Source organism: Melopsittacus undulatus, chromosome 4, assembly GCF_012275295.1.
Source record: "Melopsittacus undulatus isolate bMelUnd1 chromosome 4, bMelUnd1.mat.Z, whole genome shotgun sequence".
Classification (NCBI taxonomy): domain Eukaryota; kingdom Metazoa; phylum Chordata; class Aves; order Psittaciformes; family Psittaculidae; genus Melopsittacus; species Melopsittacus undulatus.
This window is the reverse complement of record NC_047530.1, coordinates 20,364,024-20,391,790: the sequence shown is the minus strand read 5'-3', so window position 1 is coordinate 20,391,790 and position 27,767 is coordinate 20,364,024. Positions and strand designations below refer to the sequence as shown.

At 41.5% G+C, this 27,767-nt stretch overlaps 1 protein-coding gene across 2 annotated transcripts in view; it reads right to left on the bottom strand.

The window, feature by feature from the left end:
* The window catches only part of JAG2 (jagged canonical Notch ligand 2), a 68,298-nt gene extending 40,747 nt beyond the window's left edge, over window positions 1-27,551 (bottom strand). For both annotated transcript variants that reach the window (XM_034061730.1, XM_034061731.1), the window contains exons 1-3: window positions 27,403-27,551; window positions 26,824-27,147; window positions 1,646-1,700 (exon numbers count right to left, since the gene is read on the bottom strand). In XM_034061730.1, coding sequence (XP_033917621.1) covers window positions 1,646-1,700; window positions 26,824-27,147; window positions 27,403-27,483 — 460 coding nt within the window. In that variant the 5' untranslated portion in view covers window positions 27,484-27,551. The remainder of the gene's footprint in view (window positions 1-1,645; window positions 1,701-26,823; window positions 27,148-27,402) is intronic.
* Between the last annotated feature and the right edge of the window lie 216 nt (window positions 27,552-27,767).

Here is a 27,767-nt window from a genome sequence, read left to right as displayed (position 1 = left end):
AGCATATTTAAATAAACACCTGGGTTCTACATCTACAGGTTTGCAAGAGGATTCTGAAGGTTCCAAGACATAAATATAGCAACTTACAAGACCATTATTTATTAAGAAGCTTATTAAAAAACAAAATTCACCACTTAAATGGATACAGGTCTGTTTTGCAGAATAGGCTCTTCATGTTCACTCCTTCCTACACCACTTCATTTGTTGATCTGCCATCTATTCAAAGCATGAATAGTCAAACATATGCTGTACTAGTGACCCCTGGGTAAATTGTTCCCAAAATGGAAACTATTTAAAGGAATTAGTTTCATGTAGTACTTTGTAAACATTCAAGTGGATACCTCCAATCTGTTGCTACATAGGATATTTAAACTTACTCTGCTTCAGGCTTACTCTGCTTAGTACTCAAGATCTCATTTTGAATACCATGTCCAGATTTTGGAAGTGCTATTCAAGGTGGCATTGAACCAACTCAAGGGTTGCAGCAACATGAACTACCAGAGATCTAAAGAAAACATACCTATTACAACAGGTTGAAGGAGCTATTAAACAAGACAGAAGCTCAATTCTAACAGAAGGAAGGCTCAGTAAGAAACTACAAAATCATTAGGTTGTCTATCATTGGAGATAGAGTATGCTAGAAGAATCTCTAAGTTAGGAAAGTTTTCCAGGAAAATGCAAGCAGGGCTGATCCCAGTCTTCAAGGAAAAGGACCTTGAAACTCTAACATTGCCTTAACATCAGTTGAGCTTCACAAATTTCTTATGCTTGATACATCTTGGTAAGAACGGTCAGGATTGAAGCAGCAGAGAATGGAACCTATTAGAAACTGATCATGATATGGGACATAAATCTTTGCTATCTTAATGTCCAAACACTTATCTTCCTCTATATTGATCCCAGACAAGATCAAATAGTTCATCATTAATCACAATGAAAATCTGAAGTTCACTTAACATCTGTAGCCAAAATCATTATTTGAAGCAGGTTTGTAAAGCAGTACTAAGGAGTAGGTTCAAGCTGGAGTCCTACTTTAGTAACAATATGGCAACCAACCATCACATGATTTTAAAGTATTTAGACAATAATCTTGCTTTTCCTTCAGATCAGTAGCCCTGCTCTGATACTGAGCATTACATTTTCAGACAATAAATGCAAGGTAACTTTCGGTACCTGGGGAGAAACAGGAATTACCCCATGACTTTCATCACAAACATCAAGTATGGTTTCTTTATCAGAAGCAAGAATGTTTATTTGTTTACCTGATCATGAAAAGTATTGCACAACATGGTTATGGGTAAACTGAGAAAGATTTTAAAATACAGCTCTGCAGCACAGGCAATTTCCCTTAAAAAAAAAAAAGCCTACCATGATTTTTAAACATTTTTCTTCTAAAGCTAATTACTAAAGTGTTACAACATTGACTTACTATTGTCCATTCTTTTTCCTATCATCAGCAATTTTTCACTGTTCCTAACCCAATATTCACTGCTTCAATTTGTAGATGCCCTTCACTTAGATAGCAGGCACACATTCAGACTGGTTTGGAGGGATGACTAATTGCAGCAGCACACCATTTCTCCCCATCCCAATCTGTGTACATACAGCACAAAGTGAAAACTGCAAGTTTTACATAAATACTCACCAGCTTTTGTATCATTGTCCCAATCCCATGCTTCTATTATTAATGTGAATGATCTCTGAAAAGAAACAAGACACCAGTTAGATGGTAATAAAAAACTACTGTTACACACCAGACAAACAGTGATTTGGAATAAGCAGATACTGCTGCTAGAAGAAAGCCAGCTGAAAGTAGTTAAAGATTTCACTTCTCTGCTGCCATGTGAAAGCCTTGAAGGCATCTTCTCAAAAGCCTGAAACATAACAGCATTCAAAACCGTGGGGCAAAGCATGCTAATAGCAAAACAAAAACATCCCCACACACTCCAAGTACTGAATTATTATTATTGTCCTCCCACTCTAAATCATCCTCAGCTTTGCTTAGCTACAGAAATAATTTTCAGAAGTAGCCCTAAGGTTTGAATGAAGTGAGAGGTTCTTAATGTTGGGAAACAAGTAGGATACTTAAGACTTAGGAACTGAAGATCCCAAAAAGAGGAATAAAATCAAAGCCATCCTTTAGAAAGCACACAAAAGATTAGTCTATATAACTGATTGCTTTACTGCTTTCCAGAAAAATATAAAGAAGAAACACACAAAAGACCATCCTGCATCTATAAAGAATTTAGACTTCTTTCTGATGAAAGGGTTAGTGTAAAAAAATTGACCTTCAAAAGACAGGAGAAATGTAACTTAAAGGAAGCACACTCTGTACCTCACTTTTCCCTGAGGAAAGAAAACCATCATTTCAGACAACTTAAAACTTTTTGTAAAAAAAAAAAAAAAAAAAGTCTTTATTTCACAGTAAAGCAAGGCTTCAGACATCTTCATTTTACAAACAAATACATAAGATAGTGACATCCAAATAATAAACTTTTTCCTAAGTTACTACATACATGCATATAATGTTTACCTGCTTTGTTTTTCCAAGTTGTCCAAGTTAACACTGAGATTCTCACATACATTTAAAACTAAGAAAAAAAGCCTCTAAAAACAGAAAAACTTACTGCACCACTATCCCAAAACCCTCACATACACATCTCTCCACTCAGAGGAAAGCCACACCAAAACCTGAAACTAAGTACTGCAGAGCTAAGCCTTAATGTGCACAGAATCCACAGGCTAATTATCTATGAATTCACATGGAAAGAGCACCCTGTTAGGAGGAGGATTATGTAAGAATTCAGTTATCTTTCCTAGGGCATTTAGGATTATTTAACTCTTACATCAGAAGATGTGTATTTTTACTTTGAGATAGCTCATCAGTGCTTTGTATGCTCCTCACCTCCCCACCAAGGAGGGTTGATCATAACACTGAAATGTTCCCAGTTAAGAAGAGCAGCAGCAAGAATAAAGATCCGTGCAGCACCCTAAGCAGAAAGGCTCTTTGCCCAAGATTTTTCAAGACCACAGCAAAGGATCAGTCTATTCAGAAATGTTACTTAACAAAGTATGTATTTTCCTACAGCTTAGTTACAGAAACATATAAACCAAACTATGTCTTTTAAAAAGACTTTCTTCTGTACTTTCAGCTTCAGACAAATATTAGGGAAGGTGTTTTTCCATCACTGAAACAGATAAAAAGTTTAGTGGCAAACATTTAGATTACACTGAAGGAAGGAGGGGAAATAGGAAGCTCAGCAGTTGCTGCACTGGACAGAGGCATACTTGAGCTTGAACTGCCTTTGGAAAAGGGCAACTGATAGAGATCAGCTGAGAAAGTAAAGGCCTCTACTTGTGAGGTATGACAACACAGCACAACCCACAGTTCCACATATTTCTGGAAAACAAATGTTAATGGAGCATTTCAGTATCTTCACCCTGCAACTCCCTGCTCTATCCTGTCCCCCAAAACTCCACATTTAGGGAAGCAGGATAGGTAGGATCCTACTGTACTCTTAAAATGCTACCTGCACCCCTCTCCCTAAACTGCTACCTGAAAAATAGATGTAGAGTGAAGAGTATTGGAAAATAATACATAGCATTGCTCTAATTTTATTTTCTGGCAAGTGCAAGTCTCCTCATTTGGCAAGGAAATTGCTAGCCTAGGCAGAACTCTGCAAATCAGCAGATCATCTAAAGCTTTGTTATCCACCTCTCCTGCCTTTAACAACTGATCTTCTAACATATCCCTCAGTTTTCCTGTGTTCCATTGATTCACATTCAAAGTACAAAATAGTGCTCAAGTGCTTCCAGATGTCCACTTACTCATCTTATGTAAGGGCTGGTCTTTCCTACTGCAAATTGGCTGTTTCATCTGACTGCTCACATAGGCTAAGGCAGAAAAAAATTTAAGCTGGACTTGATGTCTTAGTAAACAGATCAGTTAACTATGCCTTCCCACCATTCCACTTGAAAACAGATTTGTATCTCTGCCTAGGATGCTAGGGAATTTTTGTGGGTAGAGTTCCACACAATGCACTGTTCCAGCATGTTCATGGTGGAAGGTATGAGCAGGCATTCTGCCAGTTTTAGGACACTTAAAGGAAGGAGTCCCACAGGTCCGGTGGCAAATCCAACCATCTAAGCTTCCATACACTCTGCAATTGAAAGCGTTCCTGTACTACTCTATAGTTCCACGGTGTGGAACAGCTACATTTCTGGCCAAATGACTGACCCCTGAAGCCCACACTGCCTCCTGGTGGCAGGCAGGGCAGGGACACAGCTCTGCAAGCCCCAGGTTGCACAGGCCTGGTTCTCAAGCTTTTGCTGTCCTTCCCCTGGTGACCATTAAAAAATATAAGCCCAGCTATAGAAAGCTTAAAGAATGTACCTAATAAAGACAAACTCTTTTTGCTTACTGCTATCCCATAGCCTCAGTTTCCCCATATCTACTTATGGATAACAGGCTAGCATTTGCCCATTTACAGGAGTAACCACATGGAGTGCAGCAGCATTTTAGGCAGGTTTCCAGTCATGCTTGCAGGATATTAGAGATGTTACTCAAATGGTAGTAAACAGTATTGATGGACAAATGCATATTTACTGGAAGATCCATTTCAGCTGAAACAGTTTTCAGTTGTGCAACTTCCTGCTTTCTCCTACAGTTACACAGTCACCCTTCAAAATCCCCTTAAAAGAAACAGTAAAAACAACCAGGAGAGAAACTGATTTTTGTGGTTATTCTGCCTCTAGAAGAAGACAGTTAAGGTTACCAACCCAACTTGGTTATCTCTTCCTCACCTCCAGCTAGTCAATAACTTTAAAGAAGAATTCCTCTCTGTGGTAGCACATTGGATTATCATGTTACAATTACTACACCTCAAAACAGGAAACTGATTCTTAACCTACTGCTTCAAACACCACCACCATCACCATTCCCCCCTCAGAAGTATCAAGCCTCAGACTAACCTTTTGCACTTCACTTTAAAGCAGCTAAAAATTTATGAAGAAGCATCCACGTTGCTGAATGCGCACATGGTATGCTGCATTGAGAGCTTTCCAGTTATTGCCCAACTATCAGAAACACGTTTGGCTACCCAAAACATTTATTAGTGGAAATTATAATATGCATACACTCATCCATACTGTCACCTTATCCAATAACCTAAGAGCTATAGGCTGAATAACACTAATGAATATAAACTCTGAAGAATATTTTTAGCTTACATAATGGACACTCGTAAATGGTCTACCGTTGTCTTGCATTTGCCATTATTTGCATAGCATTCTAACACAGACTACCCAGAACACCCTTTGCTAGCACCAGCTGCAAGTAACTCTCATGTAGTACAGATACTTAGAGCACACAACATCTTTCTTCAACTGTACTTACAATAAACAATGACAACTCACAGAGTTTAGCTCTTGTCCAGAATATAAGGTCTGCCCATACTGCAAAATCCTTAGACTCATCACATCACCCAGTGGTGTATGAGCTCTTTGATGTGTCTTTCATAAGAACAGGTCAGCTTAAAAACTATTTTAAGTACAAAGTTCTCCACAGAGACTACTGATACAGATGTGTCTAGATTCCTGCATAAAGCTATCAGAAAATTCTACAGTTTTCTACCAAGTATCCTAAGAATGCCCCAAATTCATGAGCCTTTTATGAATAATGCACACACACAACTACACTCGCTTCTTTTCTGACTTGCACAGAACTTGCTACAGGGTGATATGACTAGCACCACATAACAGCAGGACACCCACATTCCAGTCTACTCTCATATATCAAAAAAACTTTGTAACTAACAAAACTAACAAAAAGTAACTAACAAAATATTTAGAAAATATTTGAAAAGTGACCATGTCACAGACTGGAGTGGGAGGGGATAAGGGTGAGCATACAGCACTGAAAATACATTTGATCCTAGTCACCCAAGTCAGTAGATTTATCTTCTAGAAGAATTAAACATGACAACATTTGTGCTCATCAAATAAAAAAAAAACCCAGAGGACGTTAAAGGCTACCAGTCAGAAGAGCATCAGCACACTTCTGCAGAAGAGTACAGCTTTATGAAAGAACCATTTGGCAGGAGTTAACTAAATAGATATGCCAAGTAGTTTGGAAAGATACACATTAAGCCTGTTTACCCTGGTTATGCCACTTCTCTTGTTTTGGGGTTTTTTTGTTTTTTTTCCCCCCCTCAGGATTGGTGTTGACAAAAGCAACTTCAAAGCATTATTCCACTGCTTACACTAAACAAAACACTCCCCATGCTATCTCAGCGACCTCTCCTTTCTGGGGAGGGGGGAAACAAGACCAACAATATTGGTTTGGCATTGTCTTTTCATGAACTATTACCTTGATATTTGCAAGACAGCAGTTAAAAGTTTATTTTTTGCCAACTGGACATGTCAGATTTTTCATCCCAAGAAAGATGATCAATCTGCAGACAGCTCTTTCAGTCTGGTATAGAATTTAAGTTCTCCAAGTCTGAAAAATGCAAAAAAGTGAAGCTTGAATTTTCTGCATCGATAACATACTATTGTGTATTAAAATAATTTTATTCTAAGAAAGAATTATCAGTTTCATCTGAATAAAAGGACTGATGAGAGTTCCTACAACAAAAAACCTCAAAAGAAATCAGGAATCAGCTACGAAATAAAAAGTGTGGCTCCAAAACAAATCCAGAGCCCACCTTCTCTTCCTGTTCCACAGTCACACAAGTAAACACAGGGTTTCATCACCAGTCAATATAATTTCCTTTCAAACCTCAATCAAGGATAGGCAACATGTGGTTTTGAACATTCCTACTGTAAAAACAGGTAAAAAAACAGCAGTGTATCACTATTCTTACTCCTAGCTTTTTTTGTAACTTCTGGAATAAGTAGTCAATAATATCCCTTGCAACCAAGTCCATTAAGTCTTGATCAGCACAGTCAACTCTCATACTTGGTTTCCTTGTGAGGCAAGCACAGGTCTGGGGGGCTTCCCCCCACCTTTTTTCAGCACTTCTCCCCCTCCCCCAGGCAGCCTGCTTCCCATGGAAAAAGCTGACTTCAAGGCAAGCATATTCCACTTCCTTCCCCAGGAGCACTGCAGCAAGTTCTTACAACTTCCTCATGACTAACTCAGAGGTGAAAACAGAGTACAGAAGAAATGAAGAAAGATTCTAAGAAGGTCCAGGACTCATCATCATCAACACAGAGATGCTTTAATAGCAGACAGATGGAACAAGCCTGCAGGTCAGTCTTTTAGAAGCAGATGTTACAAAACCATAATGGAGACTTTTACTGAAGGAAAAAATGTTCCCCATTTAGGGGGAGTGGAGGAGAGAGGGCTGTTTTTTGAAACTTGAGAGCCATATTCACATGCAAGAACTTGTCTGCTGAACTCAGAGGCCATTTCACCACACCAAATCATAAAGATGACTATCCTCTAAACCCTCATTTTTCATTTGAGTAGTAAGCACCACTGGCACAGCAAGTCCTAAACAAAAGTCTTCCCTTTGGAAAACGTGGATAAACAGCCCCATTTTGTTAGGAGTGCTGTGGAAGGCCAGGGCAGAGTACTGCAAACAGCAGCAGCAGAAAGCAGTTGAGCAAGTTGAAGCTTTCTATTTGAGAGTAATTACTGCAGTTATATTCCTCTTGGCCCTGTCACAAAAGCAGGATGATGTTTACAAACTTTGGAGCCCTACTGTTTTGTGAGGGTGACTCCTCAAATTAGCTCCACCTGATAATCTTTAGGAAGTCTGCAAAACCAGGAGAGGTGGCTACTTTTTGCCATGGTTAACAGCCAACAAGCTAGTATCTCCACCTACACAAATTTGAACACTTCATTCCCCTCCTCCCCCAAAGTAAGTTAAGTCAAAACTGGAGGGGTGTGTATGTGTGCACACATATGGGGGTGGCAGGGGGAAACCTAGATGTCTAGACTATTAAGACTCATTTCATTGCAAAAGGAGCACAAATAAAAACAACAGGTGAATAAGTCAAAATTGACACCCAGGTAGATACTCACCTTCAGTTAAAGAAAATTACCCAGCAACTGGGTAGAAGAATCCTACCATCAACCAGCTGCATGCATCTAAAAGATAAAAGAACTTCAAGGAGGAACTCAAAGGGGTATGTCAACATCAATTGGCAGTGCATACTGCTTTGTGAAATAGGACCATAGCATGCTTCTCTCCAACGTGATCAAGCTACTAGATTATGCCATACCTATACCTTAACAGACTATATATCTGCAGAAAGATCTTCAAGTGAAAGCTTGAAGATACTCCAATCCTGCTGCAATGGCAGACTGTAACAGGAGTTTCCCAATATGAGAGGGTCTTGACATACCACAGGACAGCAAGTATTTTACCTGCAGTGCTCTAAAAATCATCTGAAGTCACATATTAGCTTTAGCTAATGCCTGTAGAAACAATGACCCATTTTCAGGCAGATCAGAGGGCCAAAATGCCATGATTAACTAGAGCTCCTCAAGGGAGCACATTAATACAGTCACCTCAGACCACACAAAGCAAAGGGGAAGCCCTCTGGAAATCCATCTATGGGAGAAGCTAAACCACAGGAAGAAAGACTTTACAAGCTTCTCATATCCTAGCACTCTAGACAAAAACCCAAAGCAAATCTCAGCCAACTCAACCTTGTGACAAGTCTTAGAGTATTTGTTCCCGGTACCTAAGTACTGGCGCTGACCTTTTGCAGTACCCTCTATCAGACAGCTGCCACAGAGCAGCAGTATCCCTGAGTAAATAGGAAGCACACACCTCACTAAGCTTTCACAGTGCCAGAAGCAAGTCAGTAGCTTCTTTCTTAGAAGAGCTGCAGGAAATATGACCAGGCAGTAGTCATGCCTGGAGTTCATCTGAAGAAAAGCTGTTCTGCTAGCTACTCTCAGCTCACAGGGCACTACAGGTTCTTGAAAAGCCCATCCCTATTCTAAAGCAGGGCCTTCAGCCATTACACACATAGCAGCAATGCTAGTCCTCTGAAACAGAAGCAATTCCTGCCTCTGCTTTTTATAGCTATCTGCTATTCATCTCCACCCTCCTCCATCCCCCCTTCCCCGACCTCAGCATATACACATTTCTGCTGCATTCAAGGAGATTAAGTTCCGACTCTGAAGTCCAAACTGTCAACTGCAGACACTTCAACTTGAGCAAACAGCATGGAATTGACTTCCAAAACATTTATTTTCCTTACACTTTCAGAGCTAAACAACAACCACCACCAATGAAAACTTAGCTACTCAGGTACAAGGGCCCCAGTCATAGAAACAAGAAAAACTTTATGTTTAATACCAGTCCATGCTATCAGCTACCACATTTACCAGTTCTGTTGAAACACTTATTTTACAGCAAGTATCTTCTGTTTCTGCCATCTCTAGGGACCTCCTGTGCCACAGGTCTCAGCAAATGTATTGGTTTCTAAAATTAATCAACATATCAACAATGACACAGATGACTTGTTTTCCCCACTGAATGAGCAAGCATAATGCTTATTAAACAAGTAAGCAATATAATCTTAGCTGAATGATCAGCAACTACAATTTTATTCTAGTGACTAGAAAAGTGGCTTTCTAGGAGGCCTTTAAACTAGATCTTGGAATAGCATATACAGTTTCATCTTACCATTTCTTTAAAAGAATTCTATGTACCAGTTGTCAGAACAGCAGTACAATATTTCAAATCTTGTGATTTGAACTTCTGACCCTGCTGAATGTAAAATGATTTTCAGAGAGCCCCACAGGACCCTGTGTGAATACCTGTGACTTGGTTTGTCTGTGCAAATTTGTACTGATTAGCAAAGCTTAAAAAAAATACATCTTGTGACCTGTCAATTCCATAAACAGATACTGCTTCAACCCACAAAAGCCAAAAGCTCAACACAAGTTCTTTGATCAGATTCCAGTACGAGATCTGCTTCCCACCCTCATCCATGCCTTTACTGCTTAATATTCAGAAGTCAGAATAGTGCACCCTGGCTAGAACAGGAGACTAGAGAATCAAGGAAGACTTCATTCAGTGTTATGCCACTGTATGATTCTGTAACTGAAGATGGAGTGAAGCAGTGTGGTTCTCCTCCCCCTCCCAAGAGATGGTATGAATAACACTGCCCAAGAGAGGGAATGTTAGAAATCAAAGTCCAAGAGAAAAGCAACAAGAAGGAACAAAGAATCAAATCATCTCCATGGAAGGAATGAAAAAGTTGGTCAAAACTCCTCAGCCTGAAAGACAGACAGCAGAAGTATGTGATAGAAGCCTACAATGCTACAAGAGGCTATAGGGATGGTTAGAAATAGATCATCTGTTTTCTTGTTCTTGACAAGAACTGAAGGGCATCAAACTAAGCCAACAGGAGCCATGGTAAAAAGAACAGAAATAAGACAGCAGTTCATACAAAGCTAGGCAACCTGGGTAACACTCTGCCAAAGGCAGAAGTGATTTTAGTAGTTTTTTGGATCCAAGGGCAGACTGGGACAAAAATACTTTGGAGAAATCAATCCAAACTTATTCATGAAATTCCCAGGTTGAAACAAAGCTTGGGAGAAATTTTCCATATTCTTGCCCTTGGACTTCCATGAACATTATGTTCCCTGAAGTCTGCTTTCAGCATGGGTGCTATTCTGAAGCAATTATTCCACTTTTTCTGATAATAAAACAAGAGTAGTAAAAAACCCAAACCAGCAAGTTACACTGTGGAATCTTGCATGCCTGCCTGAGACATTAGTATCTATCCCAGGGTAATCAAAATTATGACCAAGGAACTTGAGAGGAAAAAGGGAAGCCAGGAGAAACAGAATAGAGTTCTAAAACAGATTTATAATTATGGAGTCAGAAACTCCTCTTTGCAAGCTGTGACAGAAGTCATAATTGAAAAATCCAATCAAGATTCTCCTTTCTGCAATACTGATATCACATAAAATAATTGCAAAAAAAAAACCAACCATGTATGCGATAGATGCATACTAAGCCAAGTACCTGTTGCAGTAGATGCAACAAATGCTACTCAAAAAAAGACAAGCTGAGCTAGAGCTATTAGCAGAGAGATCTTAGTATTTGGAATAAAGAGATAGAGCTTCTGAAAGTTGCCCTGAGGAAAAGGTAACCCAGACTGTCTTTTAAGAGTGATTAAGTCAGGTGACACAAAGCAGAACATACAGTCATCCAAGCCAAGAGAAATGCACAAATACAGCATTTATCATTTATTAACTAGCTGAAGACTGATAAGTACCAAGTGAAATACTAAGCTTACTAGTTTAATAGCATATTTTCAACACTAAAATCTGTCAGTACATTTGTGATAAAAATCCTGGTTTTACTGTAAGAAAACCAGTATCTGTCTTGGGGGAAACAAAACTAAGGTTTACAAAGAAAGGCAACAGAAATAACTAGGCAATTCATCTCCAGATTTCAGCTATCTTCTTTACAGTAGTCAAAACCTACTGTGTTTTCTGTTTAACATGGATAAAGGCTGGTGCTAGTCCTAGTTACTCCTTCTCCACTAAGAAAGTGATTCTGCACTTCATTGCTGAGCCAAGTATCACAGTTTCAGACAGACACTAGCTGTAGAGCAAGCAAGAAAATAGCTCCCTCATTAAAAGCTGGACCTCTTAGTCACTCAGGAACCACTGTCTAAAAAGGAAAAAAAAAAACCTAAAATCAAACAACAAACCAACAGCTTTCAAAACACCAAGTATGTTCTCCAGAGGGAATTAGGGAAAAAATAGAACAGAAAGGGTGAAGCTCAGGTTAAACTGGCAAAAAAAAAAAAGCTGTGAAGTCAAAAGCACCTGTGACAATCTGTAAATACCAGCTAACAAGAAAGAAGTGTTAGAACTTTGAAGCTGGAAAGTGACAAGTCACAGATTTACTGCAGAATTATCCCCAACTTGACTGAACTACCTCAAATGCAACACTTGTTATCTGTCAAACCTGCCCTCAAATGTTGTAAAGAATCCTTGTCTCTACTCAAGATACCCGACAAACTACAGAAAGACCCAGTCTCTTCAGAGCAAACCATATTAACAGCCTAGATTTCTAAAAAATGCTCCTAAATACACTGCCCAGATATCTAAAATACTCTCAGTAAGGTATACCCACTTGGCCCCTTTGCATCTGCTGCAACAGCTATGTACCTGCCAGTGCTATAGGCTCAGCCCAGGCTTCAGACAACACAGATTCAGGATTTGAGTTGAGATCAGAATCCTCAGTGACCTCAGGAAATCAAATTTTGAGCCAAAATGAATAAGGATTGGGAAGCAGGAATAAAGACATCACAGGCCTTCTAAAGTCATAGCTACTGAGGTAAACCTATTTTAGATAAACTTCTTTGATTTGAACTTTTTCACATCATCCAGTAGGAGACAAAATGCCTTTTGCTCAGTACCTACAGAAGACCTCCTCCTTCAGGTCTCTAAAGTCATTAGAAAAGACTTGCAGAAACTCATTAAAGCTGTTTTTCTTCTACATAAAGGAAATCCATCTCTCCACACACATTCTAATCGCCAAAGAGCATAGCAGATTTTACTTGCATCTTAGAGAAGATTCTTGCATCTGTTGGACAAAGGCCTAGTGTCTCCCCTCAAAAGCTTTAGGCAAGTGGAAAACAGGCCCTCAAAAAGGACAGCTTCTCCCAGTTGCCAGCTCTTCCACATCTGCCTGAGCACTGCAATGCTTTGTTCACCATGACTACTGTGGAAGAATAACTAACACTACTGAGATGGATGATATGTACACAAAGTAAAAGCTACCTGGAAAGAGACTTAAACCAACCTGCTTATCACTTAGCTTTGTTTCAAACAGCTGATCAGAGTTAACGATGAGCACAGAACACGAATGACTAATACAACCAGCAAATACCAGTGCTCAGAAGCTAGTTATTGCTTACAACTCATTATCTAGTTAATGCTAGTTATCTTTCTTACTGCCACAGCTCTTCTCTGCTGGTTAATTTACCTAGCACATCTATATACTTGAAACTTTTAAGCAACCTGATTAGAAGCTAACTGATCTTTGGTGCTATTGTATCTGTTCCAATGAGTTTTTCTCAAAAGCAAACCAGGATATAAAATAGCATCAGCAAGCTTTCCTTCTATACCTTCGAAGAAATTACACAGTAGAAAAGCCAGCCAACTACCAAAACAAAACAATTTTAAATATAACAGCTACTAAAGCAATAGAATTTGGTATGGTATACTACAACTATAGCATACAAAGAAGAGATGTCTTACTCATTTACCTGAGTAAATGCCAGTTTGTGTTGTACCTGTCTCTCAAACATAAGAGCCTAGAGTAACCTCCCCAGGTTTTGTTTCTCTTTTGACAGTTCTAAAGCAGAAGCAGCAGGAAGGAAAATTAAATTAATCACACCTGCATCAGTATCAGCTCTGCAAACCTGATAAAATCTTAATAGCAGCCTACCCTCCCATCCTATTCAGGAAGAACACAAGGTGTTGATTTTTAATTTAAATTAGAAAATGAGATGAAATTGGAAGCTATATGCAAAAGAGTAACAATTCCAGCAGATGTTCGTCTGCTAATATCCAATTTTAGTGGACAAAAACAAAATACCAAAAAGCCCGCTGGTTTAGATGGAGGGTCACAGGATAAGTTTCAATAGTCATTTTGCCTGATCATTACATAGAAGCAAATAAACAAGGTATTTACCTCTTCAGATATTTTCATGATTTCACAACTATTAAGATAGTCCACTCCACAGATGGAGTTTCCAGAAATCCACTTAGTTAATCCAAAGAACAGAAGAAAGTATTGATGAAATTAGAGAACAGAGAAAAAAGCTTTTTAGAACAATATGTGTACACCACCAGACAGACAGTTGGGTACTATCTTAACATCATTTTATTAAATTTAAGCAGAAGATTTCAGCCTGGCTACCACCTTTGAACTGTTTCAGACAAACCCAATATTAACCAAGCATCCACATCCTACTATTTTCCTAAGACTTGGAAGAAGTCCAAGATAAATCAAGCCCATTATACATATACTTTCTTGCTGTATTAATGAAAGTGTAGCTAGATTGTCTCTTTTGAAGTATATGTAACAACCATGAAGACCGATTAAGAATTAGTGCAAGACTTGTTTTATGCTAATATTTAGAATTCAAAGATGAACTGGTAATTAATACTGCTCTTCCCTCCCCTCCACACTCCATGTGTCACAGATATTAGTGTCCTCTGGGCACTTCAAGCCAGGCATCATTATAATTTCAACTTGAAGTCAAGAGGGAATTTTACTAACTATGTAATAACATATGTTAATTATTGTTCTAGACCCAGAACACCTGCATGCACTCTCTTTTGTATTGGAAATATGCATATTAAGAAGGTAGGCAAATATAGAAAAAAAAGATGCCCCCAAGTTTGATGCATGCAAAGTTCCTGGGAACAGAGTACTGTTTTAACCCTTTTAAATAGTGTTAGATGTGATAGCACTGCAATCTTCCCTTTTGTTTTTGAAAAAGGGAATGGCCTCAAAACCAATTCAAGCTAATGAGCTTAGAAGTCTTACCCTGGGAAGAGGAGAGGCCCATATTCAACCCCTGTTCCTAAGGGAACACAGAGATTAGGGCACTGTTTTTCTAAATCCTCTTCAACTCTCCCATCAGTCCTATCCAACTGAGTCAACTCTAGAGCTAGCTGGCAGTATCAATACCACTTGACAGAGGACAGGTGAGGCAAAGACTTTGCTGTCCCACAGTGATAGAAACAGCTGACTGATTAAACATTCATAAAGCTCCAAACAAGATGCAATCTTTTTCACCAAGGGCATTAGCTCTGAGCACAGGTATCATCATAGGTGTTTTCACTGTAAAAGAACACAAATGTCTAGGTTTTTTGTTACTTGAGTTATGCAACAGTTTCAGCCAATTTGAATTTCACATTTTCAAAAGAGACTTTTCAAACAGTTTGCAGATTTCCTCACAGCTAGTAACAAGTGTCATTAGTCCAGAGAAAGGATATAATGCGCTCAAGCTGTCCTTCACTTTGGCTCCAAACTGAACACCAGCTCAGTTCTGAATTTCTGTACATGCTAAAGAGACTGGCAGAGAAAGAAACAAAGAAAACACCTTATTTCATCTTCACAGACACCTGCTCATCTTCCCTTACACCCTCCTCAGCAATCTAGACCAGGACACTGCAGACACAAAGCTATATGCATGTCTTGCTGTTCTCCATGAATTTACGGGAATAAGTTGAGCAGAAAAAAAAAAAAGTCACCACTGTAAAACACACTGTCATTGTAGATCAACACACACAAAGAACTTAAAGGTTTAAACAGGGATTCTGCACACAAATATGAACACATGCTGCAGCACCAGAGTTTAGTTGTGAAAATTCTAAATTCATATGTATGTTCTCAAAACAAATGCTTGTACCATATTCCAACAGCAGGACTGAACTTCCTGAAAATACCTCATGGCTACTGTAATGCTCTATACCATGCTTGCAGCACCAACCACTATGTTGTATTTAACTGCTCTTAAAAGTGAACTACTTACAGCAGCAAATAAACACAGCATACAACAGCATATGTAGACTACAATTGCATGGTACCTATTTGAATATATGACAACCAAGGCTTGAAATCAATCACCATAACAAAACAACATTGGAATTCTAATATCAAATCATGTCTTTCAGATAAACTGGAGGGGATCTGACATAGCTTTGTATTGCTACAAATCAGACACAACTCACAGACTGGCATGCCTTTAGAAGGAAAGCTTTGCGACAAGTATAGCAGAGTACATGTAACACCCTCTGAAAGCAGGCGCTTACCCTGTAAATTTACTCTAAGCAAGTGAGTAAGAGTGCTTCTCTATTTTTTCCCTTCTCCTCTCATTGGCATGGATCTGGAAGCTATGAAAGGGATATTATCTCAGCAAATCTCCAAGTTAATTTCATCCTTGCCCCCTAGTTACTCCTCTGGTGGGAACCAATGCTACAGCTTTCCTCATAAGGACGAGCATTAATGGAAAAAAAGAATAAAGCCATATAAAGTAAGCCAACATTAAAATAACCTGGAGACTAATTTTGCTAGTCCAAAACTGGGCTCATAACTCAAGAATACGTTCTAGTGAATATTATTCAGTTTCTTTAGTACTTCATTTGCCACCAACCCTCACTCTTCTGTCTTCTCCAGATTCCTTGGCAAGCTGAAGTTTCATAGACTACCAGATCTTGAAAACCATCCTAAAGGCTTAGGGACAAACAAACCATCACTAATAGCAAGCTGACCCAAGTCAAGACTCTCTTTTCCTGCCAGCTAAAGCTTATTTCATTTACCTTACATTTGTGGTGATCTAGGAGTAAATATGAAAAGATTGAGAAGAGCTGTTGATATGCAACAGCTTGTTCTTCTGTCCAAGCCTGTGACAATTTCCTTCTGACAGTCCACAGTTTAAGTCCAGGTCATGCAGAGTTATCAAAAAGGGATTTGAATTCTGGAAATTAACCTCTCAAGAACTGGGTTTGAGAAATCAGTTTCTCTCTACCTCTTAAACAGCAAGAAGAGATATGAAGTGACTACGAACTGTAAACCATACAATCTCAAAGCTAACACAGCTTAACAACAAACATCATAAGGCACTGCAGGAGCACTAAATATTTAACAGGCAACAACATAAGCATGTATGCAAGTCTAAATGTATCAGTTTCTCTGCTTCCTTCCCTTTCTCACTTTCTGACAAAGAAAGTACTGGTCTGTGTGTATGAATCATTGAAACAATACTTTGTTTTACAAAGTTCAACAGCCAAACACAACACTAAAGCATTTTGTGCCTATTTATAAACATACGGTTTAAACAACAGTCTATAACCAACACAGGAGGTGCTATCAGTTCACTACTGTGTACAAAACCTAGCCACTGGTACAGGGCAGCAGATGGCTGTACCTGTTCTTGGCAGCCCAAGTAAACATGGTCTGACTTCTAGACTTTGCTGATTACATGCAGCCAGTTATAGTAAAAACTCCATGTGAGGTAACAAAAATAATGTTATTGTAACATAAGAGACTTGGAACTATCAAAAGCACTCAAAAAATTGTATATGGTATAAGAGAATGAAACTACCATTAAAATGTATTAAGCAGCAGCATAAGTTATCAGACCAGTGCTATTAAAATTGTCCTCAATCCACAGGAAGAACAATGAGTGGTACCAAAAAATGTACACAGTAAAAAATCTTCCACTTCAGTTTTGATTGGAGTAGATCAATAATTAAACTATTTACATTATTTCTCAACTTACTGCTTAAAGCACATTTCAGTCAAGCCTTCCAAGTATGAACAAGCTCCCTAATTAGAATTTCAGTTCTCCAGCTGGAATCCTGGACCTTTAACATTAAAAATGTAGATAGTGTTTGAAGGTAGACATTTCGACTTTACAGTGCTATAAATAGAATTTTCTTTTGGAGGGGAGGGATAAGGGAAAGCAAGACTTAAAGAAGTTGATGTTCTAGGTTCACTGCCAGCACATACAATATTTCACTACAAGCTGCACGTACAGAACTGCTTCACAAGGAGTAAGGAAAGTTAGCTCTACCTCAGACTAGCATTTTTCTACCACCTGTTGGATACTGAATCAATATTAACATCACTTACTCACTGAATGTCCAGAAAGGTAACATTTATCCAATTCAAATGTTAGATACTTACTTAACCTGGTACATTCAGGGAACTAGGAAGCAATGGAGAGACTAGATGCCTAATGGGCTACCTGGAAATAGAAGAGGCATTGCTAGAAAAATTTAAGTGTAATAATAAGCAAATCATAATGTACGTAACAAAATCCATGAGAACACACCCTGCTGAGAACAAGAAAAATATATTCAGGACTTTCAGGCCTGAAGCAAGGTGTAAACAGACTGCAGTTTATATACTGATATTCCAGTCTTATCTCAGATTTAAAAAAAGAAAAAAAACAACTTCAGAGAATGAGCACCTGTGCATCTGTCCAAGGGGCATATAATTGGTTACTCAAGGACTATTAGGCTGTTTCTTAGCAACCTCTGCAAGCTCTAATCAAGTAAGACTGTCATTTAGCCTTGAAATGCCTTGCACCTTCTATCTCCTATAGCATACTGTTATTTAGGCTGTCATTTCAATCAGATAAAAATCCATGCTTACTATGTATTTCACCTGAGAGCTCTTCTTAGCACTTGCTATCATATGATCTCCGTGTCAAATACACTTTTTACACTTTATTATCTGAAGCAGCAATTAATAAAATAAACCTTTAATTTTCTTGCTTTTTATACAAAATAGAGGCTAACTACAACTATAAAATAAATAGCCTTGGGAATAAAGTTTAATAAATGAGCATAAGCTATAGCTCAACTCTTAAATGAGATCTCCAAATATCATTACAAGAAAAATGCTTAATATCAAAGCAGCAGCAGGCACATCCAGGTAAATAGCTAGCATTTATCTTGGAGCTAGTTGGTATTTAAATCTTAGGTGATGCTGAAATCTATCTACAATGCTGCTAGCACTGGTTTTCTAAAATCAAGTATCTGAACAAAGCTGTGGTTATCAGACCAGAAAAAAAAGCCAAAGGCATTGAGCAATCGAAAAATAAACTCATTGGTTCAGCCCTAGTCTAGCATCACTGCTCTTTATAACATCAATGGACTACCAGTGGACAGTCTCCATGTAAGACAGCAGTCTTAAAGATTAAATTTTATATTTTTCCTAATACAGAAAGCAAAGGGACCAAAAGCCTCCACTTAAATCAGGAATGGCCACTTCTCCTGACTCAAGATCACCTACACAAGAGCCATCACACGGCTCTCTGCAGCTCCCACCCTCCCAGTCTCCCTGGGTATATACAGCAGGGGAAGGCCACAGGTCTGAGAGGGTCCCACCACCCCACAGGAGGCAGAAGCCCAGCAGGTGCCAATCATGACCTAGCACAGATGGTCTTAGACATCTCTACTAACTCAGTCTCCAACCCTGGGGGCAGTGGTCAGGCTACATGCCTGCCTCTTGCTCACATGACAGCTGAATATGCAGCTTAAAACTCACCAACTGGTTATGGCACAGTACTGCCAGCAGTCACCCCTGGCCAAAGACTGACTAGTTTTAGACACCCAGAAGCCAGAACAGGTTTCCAGCAAAAGGCCCATTAAAAGTAGATCAGAGAGCTGAAGAGGAAGAGAATGGTGGAGTTACTATCAAGAAACAGTAATGACTATCCTTTGGGTAAGCATCTGGCTAAGCTTTAAGGAGTCGAGAAGCAATGCCAGTATACCCTTAACCCTCACTCCTTTAAGTAGCCTCTCTTTCTCCAAAGTGAACTCCCAAGCTCATTCCAGATCAGAAGTTTACTAGCAGCTAGAACTGGAGAGGACCAAAGGAAAGTAAATTGGCTCACTAGCAAGAAAGTTATCCCCCTTTTTAGTCTTTTCAGTAGGCTGAGCAGCTCTGAACTAGAGCAACCAATGCAAACAAGACCCACACAGAGTTGACAAAACACTGGTCTTGTTTTCAGAACAGGAGGGAGAGAAGCTTTCAGGCACACAGTAATTTAAAGCTTCTGCAGATGACTTAGTATACAGTGCAATCACAGCTGCTCTACAGACTTAACAGTAGTTTCTAAAGGATGTTCATAGAATGTATTTAAGAGCCAACACTTGCACAAAGTAACACCTACAGGAAAAACAAGAGAAGATAGACTGCACAAAAAGGATGAATTCCAGTCATCTCACATGCAGGTAATGACTTGATGGCATTTGTCAAAACAGGTGGCAGACAGCCATGGGCCTACAGGGACAATACAAACAAAGGTAATTTTAAAAGTTGAAAAAAAAAAAAAAAAATTATCATTTACCTTGCACATTTGTCTCAAGTACAATACTCCCTACACAATAACCAACTAACAAGCAGGTTAAAAATGCACTACACCATTTTTTGCATTTTTTACATCCAGAAAACTTATTTCACATAATTTTTTGTTGGACAGAAGCTTATTTTTTGCAGGTTTTGTGCTGACAAGCAGTGAACTCTAGTAGTAATTCAAAGTGAGCTGTACTCCTGCAAGGAATACAAGCATTAGCATCAAACACAGAAGGCACCTCTTACAACACAAAGCTTCTCAACATCTGCAGCAACAGATTTCCTTGAACTTCAGAGGATCACTCAGAAAGCCTACAATATAGTGGGAAGAGAGCCCAATTAGGGCAAACATCACAAGCCTGATATAAACACAACCAATTATGGTTTTAATCCAACCGCCTATGTTAAAGATAAACCTGATTGTTTAAGATTAAAGCTGTATGCAGTCATGCCTTTAGCAGACCTCTCATATGCAGACTTTTTTTTCCTTTAATATAAAACAGTGTTTGAAACATCTTCAAACAACCCAAAGACAGTGTTACAAAGCCTCCATCCCACTGCAGTGAATTGAACATGCTCTGTTTCTACCTCACCCTCTTCTGCAGCTCACATCTTCTAGCGTAGAGTAATCCTGACTAATACCTATTCCATTTTCAGTCAAAGATTTAATGCCCACACCAGCTGCATGGCTAAGAGTGTAGCATTTCACAGATAGGCTGGCCGGAGTCCTTTCTGGAATAAAGATTAGAAAGTTGACAAGAGGTGTATAAGCATACCACTTTCAGCATCTGGGAGGTAAGGTAGCTTGTCTGTGAGTTCTGAGTTCAGCTTCAGTGTTTCCAATAAATAAGCAAGTGTTTATTTAAGGAAGCTTTCAAGGAGTATAAATAGAAGTGTTCTTTACTATCTGACCATCTCTGCGACATTCAGAAAACCCCCAGAACTTTAAGGTATAAAAGCTTAAAAGTTAGCAGAATACTGTCCTCTGAGGCATATTAATTTCAAAGACATAAGAAATTTTAGATTTAGTGACATCCACATACAAAAGATTAGGCGTGCAAAGAGCATTTCTGCTTAAAATTAGAAGATAGATTTTCTATAGTTACATGAAACATAAGCCTTTAGGCTTCCTATTTTGGGCAAGCTGCAAATAGTTGCTGGCACACACAGCATGCCAATAATAAATCCCTTTTTCAAAGTGTGGTTCTGAAGTGCTCACCATTAAGGCCTTGATTCTTTTTTAGAGGTGACACCTGCAGCTGCTATTGAAATCAGCTGGAGTTGCCACTACCCAGCATCACTGAAGTCAGCCCCTAAAACATCACCCACTTACCTTACTTAAAGACAGAGCACAACAAAACCTGAAAGCCACTTTTTGCATCTGTGTCACTTGAAACTAGAGATATCACTTTTATAATAAACCAGTCCCCCAACCTCAACCTTTCATTTATGACCAAAAAAGCTTTTAAGGCAAACACAGTACTGAGCAGCTAAAAGCATGAATTGTCTTATCTATTGCCCCAGGACTGAGGAACCATGAATCCATGTTGTCTAATCCACAATGTATCTATCCATGAAAGCAACAGGCAGGGGAATGTTTTACAAGCTCAAGAACTACAGGTGTTTTGGCATGGCAGTTCCACAGAGCCTGAGCTTATGGACAAGCCCATCAGGCAGCCAGCAAGTTCAGGGAAGAACAAACAACAAAAAACTGTTGAAGTATTAAAAAGGAAGCTTTGTGCTATCAGCAGAGGCTTCCACCTGGGGGGGGGGGGGGGGGGGGGGGAAGTTAGGCTGCTGACAAGTCAGACATTAAACATTTTTGTAGCTGCTAGCCATATATTGATGAACTATGTTTCTCCCCATGCTGACTTCCTCTCCTAACAGGTGTGATGCATGCACACTAACCCATCACTATACCAGGTGAATCTTGGCTCAAGGTCTTGCTCTCACTTCTTATTCCCTGCCCTCAAGTCCTGCTTGGGACTGTGCATTTGCACACACTATTTCTTAAAGGGAAGTTTCAGTGGGGCAAATAACTATTTAGAGGTAAAGCTTGCCATGTTTCACTTGAGGATGCTTCATTTGTGAAATCCTGATCTTCCATGAGAAAAGTATACTTACTGCTCCTCAGGTACAGCTGTGTACAAGTGCCTTTTTCAGTGCTAAATGGCCAAACTTTAACCTGCCTAATTTAAGTGTATCTGCTACAACGGGTTGTCATTCAAGCTGACAGGATGCATGTTTACTCTGTCAGGGAGCACAGAGTAACCTAACCCAGGATATTTTCATTACAAACCCTCAAGATCCTGATCAGAGTAGTGATGGCTGTGTTAAGACAGAAGGTAGACCAACTGTGGATCTACCAGCCAGACAAAAATAGAGTATTTCCTATACTCAGGCTATCTAGTTCCCTACCAGCACCACAGATCCCAGATAACACACTTGAAGGCTAGATGCCTTCCAGGGCCTGACCACCTTTGCTTTTCAAATTAGAAGAACTGAGCTTGATACAGAATCTTATACTGAAGCAGACATCTGAAAGTGACAAGCAAAACACTGTATTCATTAAGTAATGAAAGCTATAAGGTCAAGTATTCCTGCTCAGGTTTTGGTAGAGGAGGGGCTGCTTCCTAAGAAATTCAACATTTACTGCTGCAGCCAAGTTATCCTCTCAAAAGCTTTACACATATTTGATGGTTCACACTCTTGTGTATATTTTAGATCAAGACTGAACCCTTCCAGGCATTTGGATGAGACATGTGGACTGCATGTGGATGGAACTCACACAGAACCTGGGTATTACATTTATATACTTTTACACATTTTTATCTACCCAAAAGTTAATAGTACTTCAGAAGCTTAGAGAAAGGTGCTACAATCACATATGGAGTAGGAAAAACCTAAGATCAGTGATTACAAAAATAATAAATTAGTGCCCACATTCTAGTGGGGAAAGCACCCTTTACCCAAGCAAATTGCAAGGGCTGCCTGAACCTCTACTACCCCTTCTTCAGTCCTAGCTAAGTACCAAGGAAAAAGAAGTGCAACTGCTTCTTTCTGCTACCTATCACCAAGGACCTGAATGTGGAACTTCACCTGTAGAGTTCAGTGCATACTGTCCCCAATATGGACACTGCCCTGTCTGCCACACTAGAATCCCAGAAAAAGAGGGGCTGAAGAGATACAGTGATGCATACCATAATACACGATTTCAACATCCACAACTTGTCAGAACAATTCCTCTATATGACTAATTAGCTGAAGTAATAGATGCCATACCAATATTTATGGTGCTGGAAAAGCTGTGAATTCCCCGAGGGAAGGAACAGGGTGGAGGGAAAAACCACACACACACAACTCCATTTCATGGCATCTAGCAAAGGAGTATGAAAAATGGTTCCTCATAATCCATCCCGCAGAATGCCTATAACTTTAAAACATCATCTTCAGAAGCAACCTTCAATTAAACCCAAACCTAAAACTCTGCCTAATTACAATAACCTAATTGTAATTAATATTGCTGTGCAAGGTAATTCTGAAACTTCAGTCCCTGAGCAAACAGCTCCATTAGAAAAAAAAAGGCTGAAAACTAACAAACCTAAACTGTGAGTGATCAGAATCAATCCTTCAGAGCTACTTGAATACTTTTGTCTTCCTTTGTTTTAAAGTTCCACATACATTTTAATTGCATCATTTATTTATTAACATTCTCAAACGAGCATTAAGCTTCAAGTTTTACAGCAGGAGGCAAAAAAATGTGAGGTAGGTGGGTGAAGAAGACAGCTGTATTGTTCTAGCTGTTCCTCAGCCTCTCCCACTGCCAGATTTCTGTGGATGATGTATCCCAAGGTAGCAATTTTAAGAACTTTTTGGCAATATCCCAAGCTCCTCTTGCAAATCAGAGATCAGACTAATGATATTAAAAAGAGAGAGAGAGGAAATAGGAATAAACTGGATAATTGACACTGTATCAAGAAGTAGAAATCACTAAGCACTGGTTCTACAGCTTTACAGAAGTAACTTGTCCAAGTTTTAGAGAAAAATTTTACCATGTGAAATAAAAAATTAAAAAGAAATTAGCATAACAAAACCAGGGCAAAGACTCCACCTTTCAAGATACTACTTTCCTTACAGCTACTGCTAGCTCAGGACACTGCAACATCAAATAGATAAAGAAAGCCTCCCTCAAGCAATTTATACATTTGCCTCCACACACAAGGGAGTTATCATTCAAATGCTGTTCAATAAGAAGTCTGCATACACCAATGCTGACTTCTATTAAGGTTGGATTCCTCAGTCTTAAAAATCCAATATAGAGCTACTGAAATAAGTCCTTTGCTCACTGCTGGTACCAAGGCAAATGCATTTCACAAATTAAGAGCATAATTTCTGATTCTGTTTAGTCTTGTTCCTTCCCAGCATATTCAATAATGGAACATTAATTTCATTACAGTTGCATAACAAAAAAAAAAGCATTATATGGAAAGATTACGTCATATTGTTGTTTCTTTGCAAACGTGAGTAGAGAGAGAATATTAATTCTGAACAATTTTGAGATTACCCCAGGGAGTTGAAACTCAACCCAGGAACTCAATCTACTTTAAAAAACCCTTGTGTTAAACTAACATTACAATTGAGTCTCTCCTTGCAGAGTCTGTACAGCTTATCTACAGTCAAGATGCCACATCCCCCAGGATGCAGAGTTCAAGGTGTAACCACAACATAAAGGAGAATATCTTCCCATAGGTGCATCCACAGACTGCAGTACAGGAACTGTTCTTAAAAGTACAACTACTCCACAGCTTATTTTTAGAATCAAGGGTGGGCAGGGAGAATATTCAGTAAACCTTCCAAAAATCAGCCAGCCACCCACTGAACTGCAGTGGCACTGTTTAAATAACTTACAGGCTGCTTTGTAATAGCTACACAAAAAAAAAAACAAACAGTGGAAAGACTGACCAAATACCAAGTCCTTTAAAACACTGGAGGCAACAATACAAGAAACAGCAGCAGATGGGGCACTGTATGCTATAGATGCTGTGGCAGTTTACCTGCAAGAGGTAAGTCAAACAGGCCTTTCTTAGGGCTGGATGAGCATAGAACAACAATATCCGGCAGCTGCAAGGTAAGAATGTGCTTATTCCAACAGAGAAAAGCCAAAGGAGGTTGGGCTTTGGGACCTGCATTGCACGGGTTATCAAACTCTCCTCTAGTTTCAAGTAGCAATATTAGAACTGGCAAAATAAAAATGTGAGTTAAGTCACCTTTACTTCCTCATGTAGGCAACACGAAGTTTGAGGTGCTAATGTTACCAAAATCTCCTACTGAAGAGTTTATGATTTTATCAAGCCTGCATTAAATGATAAATAAAGATGAGAAAGAAACTGAATTTTCCCTTTGATCTTACAACTTGTGAGTAGAGTCCTAAATACCCTGGTTTTCCGGTATTGATTGTACCCATTAACAGAAACCTAAGTTCAAGAGGCCACAAGACAAAACAAAGGCAATCAGAACACCCCAACTTGGCAACCAGAACCTAAGCGCCTCTGTGCAGAGAAACTTATTGGTTGTATTATTTAACTATCTAACTCCAGCAAAACCCTTTATTGGAAATAGCAATCAGTTCTTAACTTGATGTGCATGAGCATCAGGTTGGGGGGTCCCTGGCAGCACATAAACTTAAGCAATGTATGTGAACTGGTTTCCTTTAGCACAAAATACAAGTGAGCAGCAGCAATTTTCCAAGTAACAAAGATCGCAAAAGTGACATGTCTCGAGGGCAAGGGCCGTTTCACGTTGGTCACCAGGTACCAAACGCGACCCGCAGGTACCGGGCCTGCCGATACTCATCCTCCTCTGGAGCGAGAGCACCGCACCATCCCCATTCCTCGGCACCTCCCAACTTGCCAGCTTCCACCCCGTGGCCCACTTGGAAGGGCGGCGCGCAGCAGCTGTGAACCTCGCTGCACGGCCCTACCTGCCTGCAGCCCTGCAGAAAGCCCGGCCCTTCCTCCTGTCCAGCCCGCCCCGGCACTGCCCCTCTCCGCACCCCACGTCCCCGAAAGGCAGGAGGAAGCGCCCCGTCCTCCAAGGGCCGGGACAAGACTTGGCCCGCAGCCCCTGCGGGCGTGCGCCCTCAGGCATGCGGCACACGGGAGATGGGGCTGAGCCGCAGACACCCCCTGTACCCCGGGGGGAGCTGCAGAGGACGGGACAGCAGCACAGCCGCAGCGCCCGCCGCCACAGAGCCGAGGCAGCGGCTGTGACAGGAGCGGAGCAGGGCCCGGCTGCCCGGCGGGGGCAGCGCCGCGCAGGCCCTGGGGGGAGCAGGGGGTCGCTGCGCGGGGCACGCGCCGGGCCCCCGCCCTCTCCGCTCCCAGCGCCGACCGCCCGGCCCCGCCCGCGCCCCGGGAGGAGCGGCAGCTCGCGCCCTTCGCGCGCCGCGGCACGCGCCCCGCGCCCCCACCTGCGCCGCCCGGCAGCGCCCCCTGCCGGAGGCCGCGCCGAGTGCCGCGGCCGCGCCTCTGCTCCCGGGACGGTTCCCAGCGGTGCTTTCCTCAGACAACGTTAATTCTCCGCAGTTCCTAGCCCGCAAGCCGACACGAGCAGCACCTGCCGCCCGCGAGGGAGCCCAGCATGCGGCCAGCCTGCAGCCGTTCCCCAGCACCCCCGGGCCGTCTCCAGCAAACCCCCGCAGCCGCGGCCCCTGCGCCCCTCCGCGGGGCGCGGGCTGCGCATCCCCCATACCGCCGGCCGTGCCCCGCAGCCCCGGGAAGCGGCCGGCCCCGCTCAAGGCAGCGCACCGGCAGCTCACCCGGCTTCCTAACGGGAGAGAGGCCGGCGCCGCGGAATCCACACCAGGTGTATGGGGGGGGGGGGGGGGGGGGGGGGGGGTTATACGGGACGTTAAACAGGGTCGGTAACAAGAGCGCGATCATCAACAACCTACCGGCCACGCAAACTGAAAGGGAATAACAATCCTGCCCGTCTCGGGGGTTCTGCCTTGATAGGAGTACTTGTTGTTGTTCAAATAGAAAATATTTCCACCGAGAACGGGGGTAGATCCGAATCCGTAGTTGCAAGGTCCGACCGGTGTGATCTTGGCCTGATATTCCTTGAGACAGACTTTCACGTAAGTGTCGCACTCATCCCGGGCGCAGTCCAGGTTCTGGGGGCTTCTCATGCCATCGCAGCATTCCCCATTGAACAACTCGCCGTTTACATTCCGCACCGAGTTAAGCTGCAGCTCGAAATAGCCCGTGGACCGGGACACCTAAAAATAAAAATCAAAGGGGAGAGAGCCTCATTACTACCGCGGCCGGGGCGGGCAGCGCCGGGAGCGCGGGGCTGCGGCGAGGCTGCGGCCCCCGCAACTTTCGCCAACTGGGGTTTAACCCCGCGGCTGCGGCACATCTTTATACAACAAAAATATCACGCGTACATAGGACATGCGCAAGGTGGAAAAGGAGCGGAGCGGAGGTAGACGCGCAGCCCGCGGTCGGGAGCGGAGCCCCCCACGCCCCCCTACCTGCACGCAAGAGCCGAGGAGCAGTGCCAGGCCGAGCGCAGCGGCGCAGGGGGCCCGGTTCCGCTGGCCGGCGCCCCGCATGCCTGCTGCTCCGCGCAGCCGCCTCAGAGGAGCCCGCCGAGCTCACCGGCCACGGACCGGCGGCCGCTCGCGGCATGGGCGGCGGGGGAGCCGCCCGCAGCACGCCGGGGGGCGCAGGGCATGGGCTGCCGGCGGGGCCGCCCGGAGCGCTCCGCCGCCGCTCCCCTCCCGCGGGCTCCGCTCGCTCTCTGTGCGCCTCAGCTCCACAGACAGCCAACAAGTAGGTGCCGGAGTGACAGCTTCATTACCCATTCGCCGCCGCTGCCGCCGCCTTCATATTAATG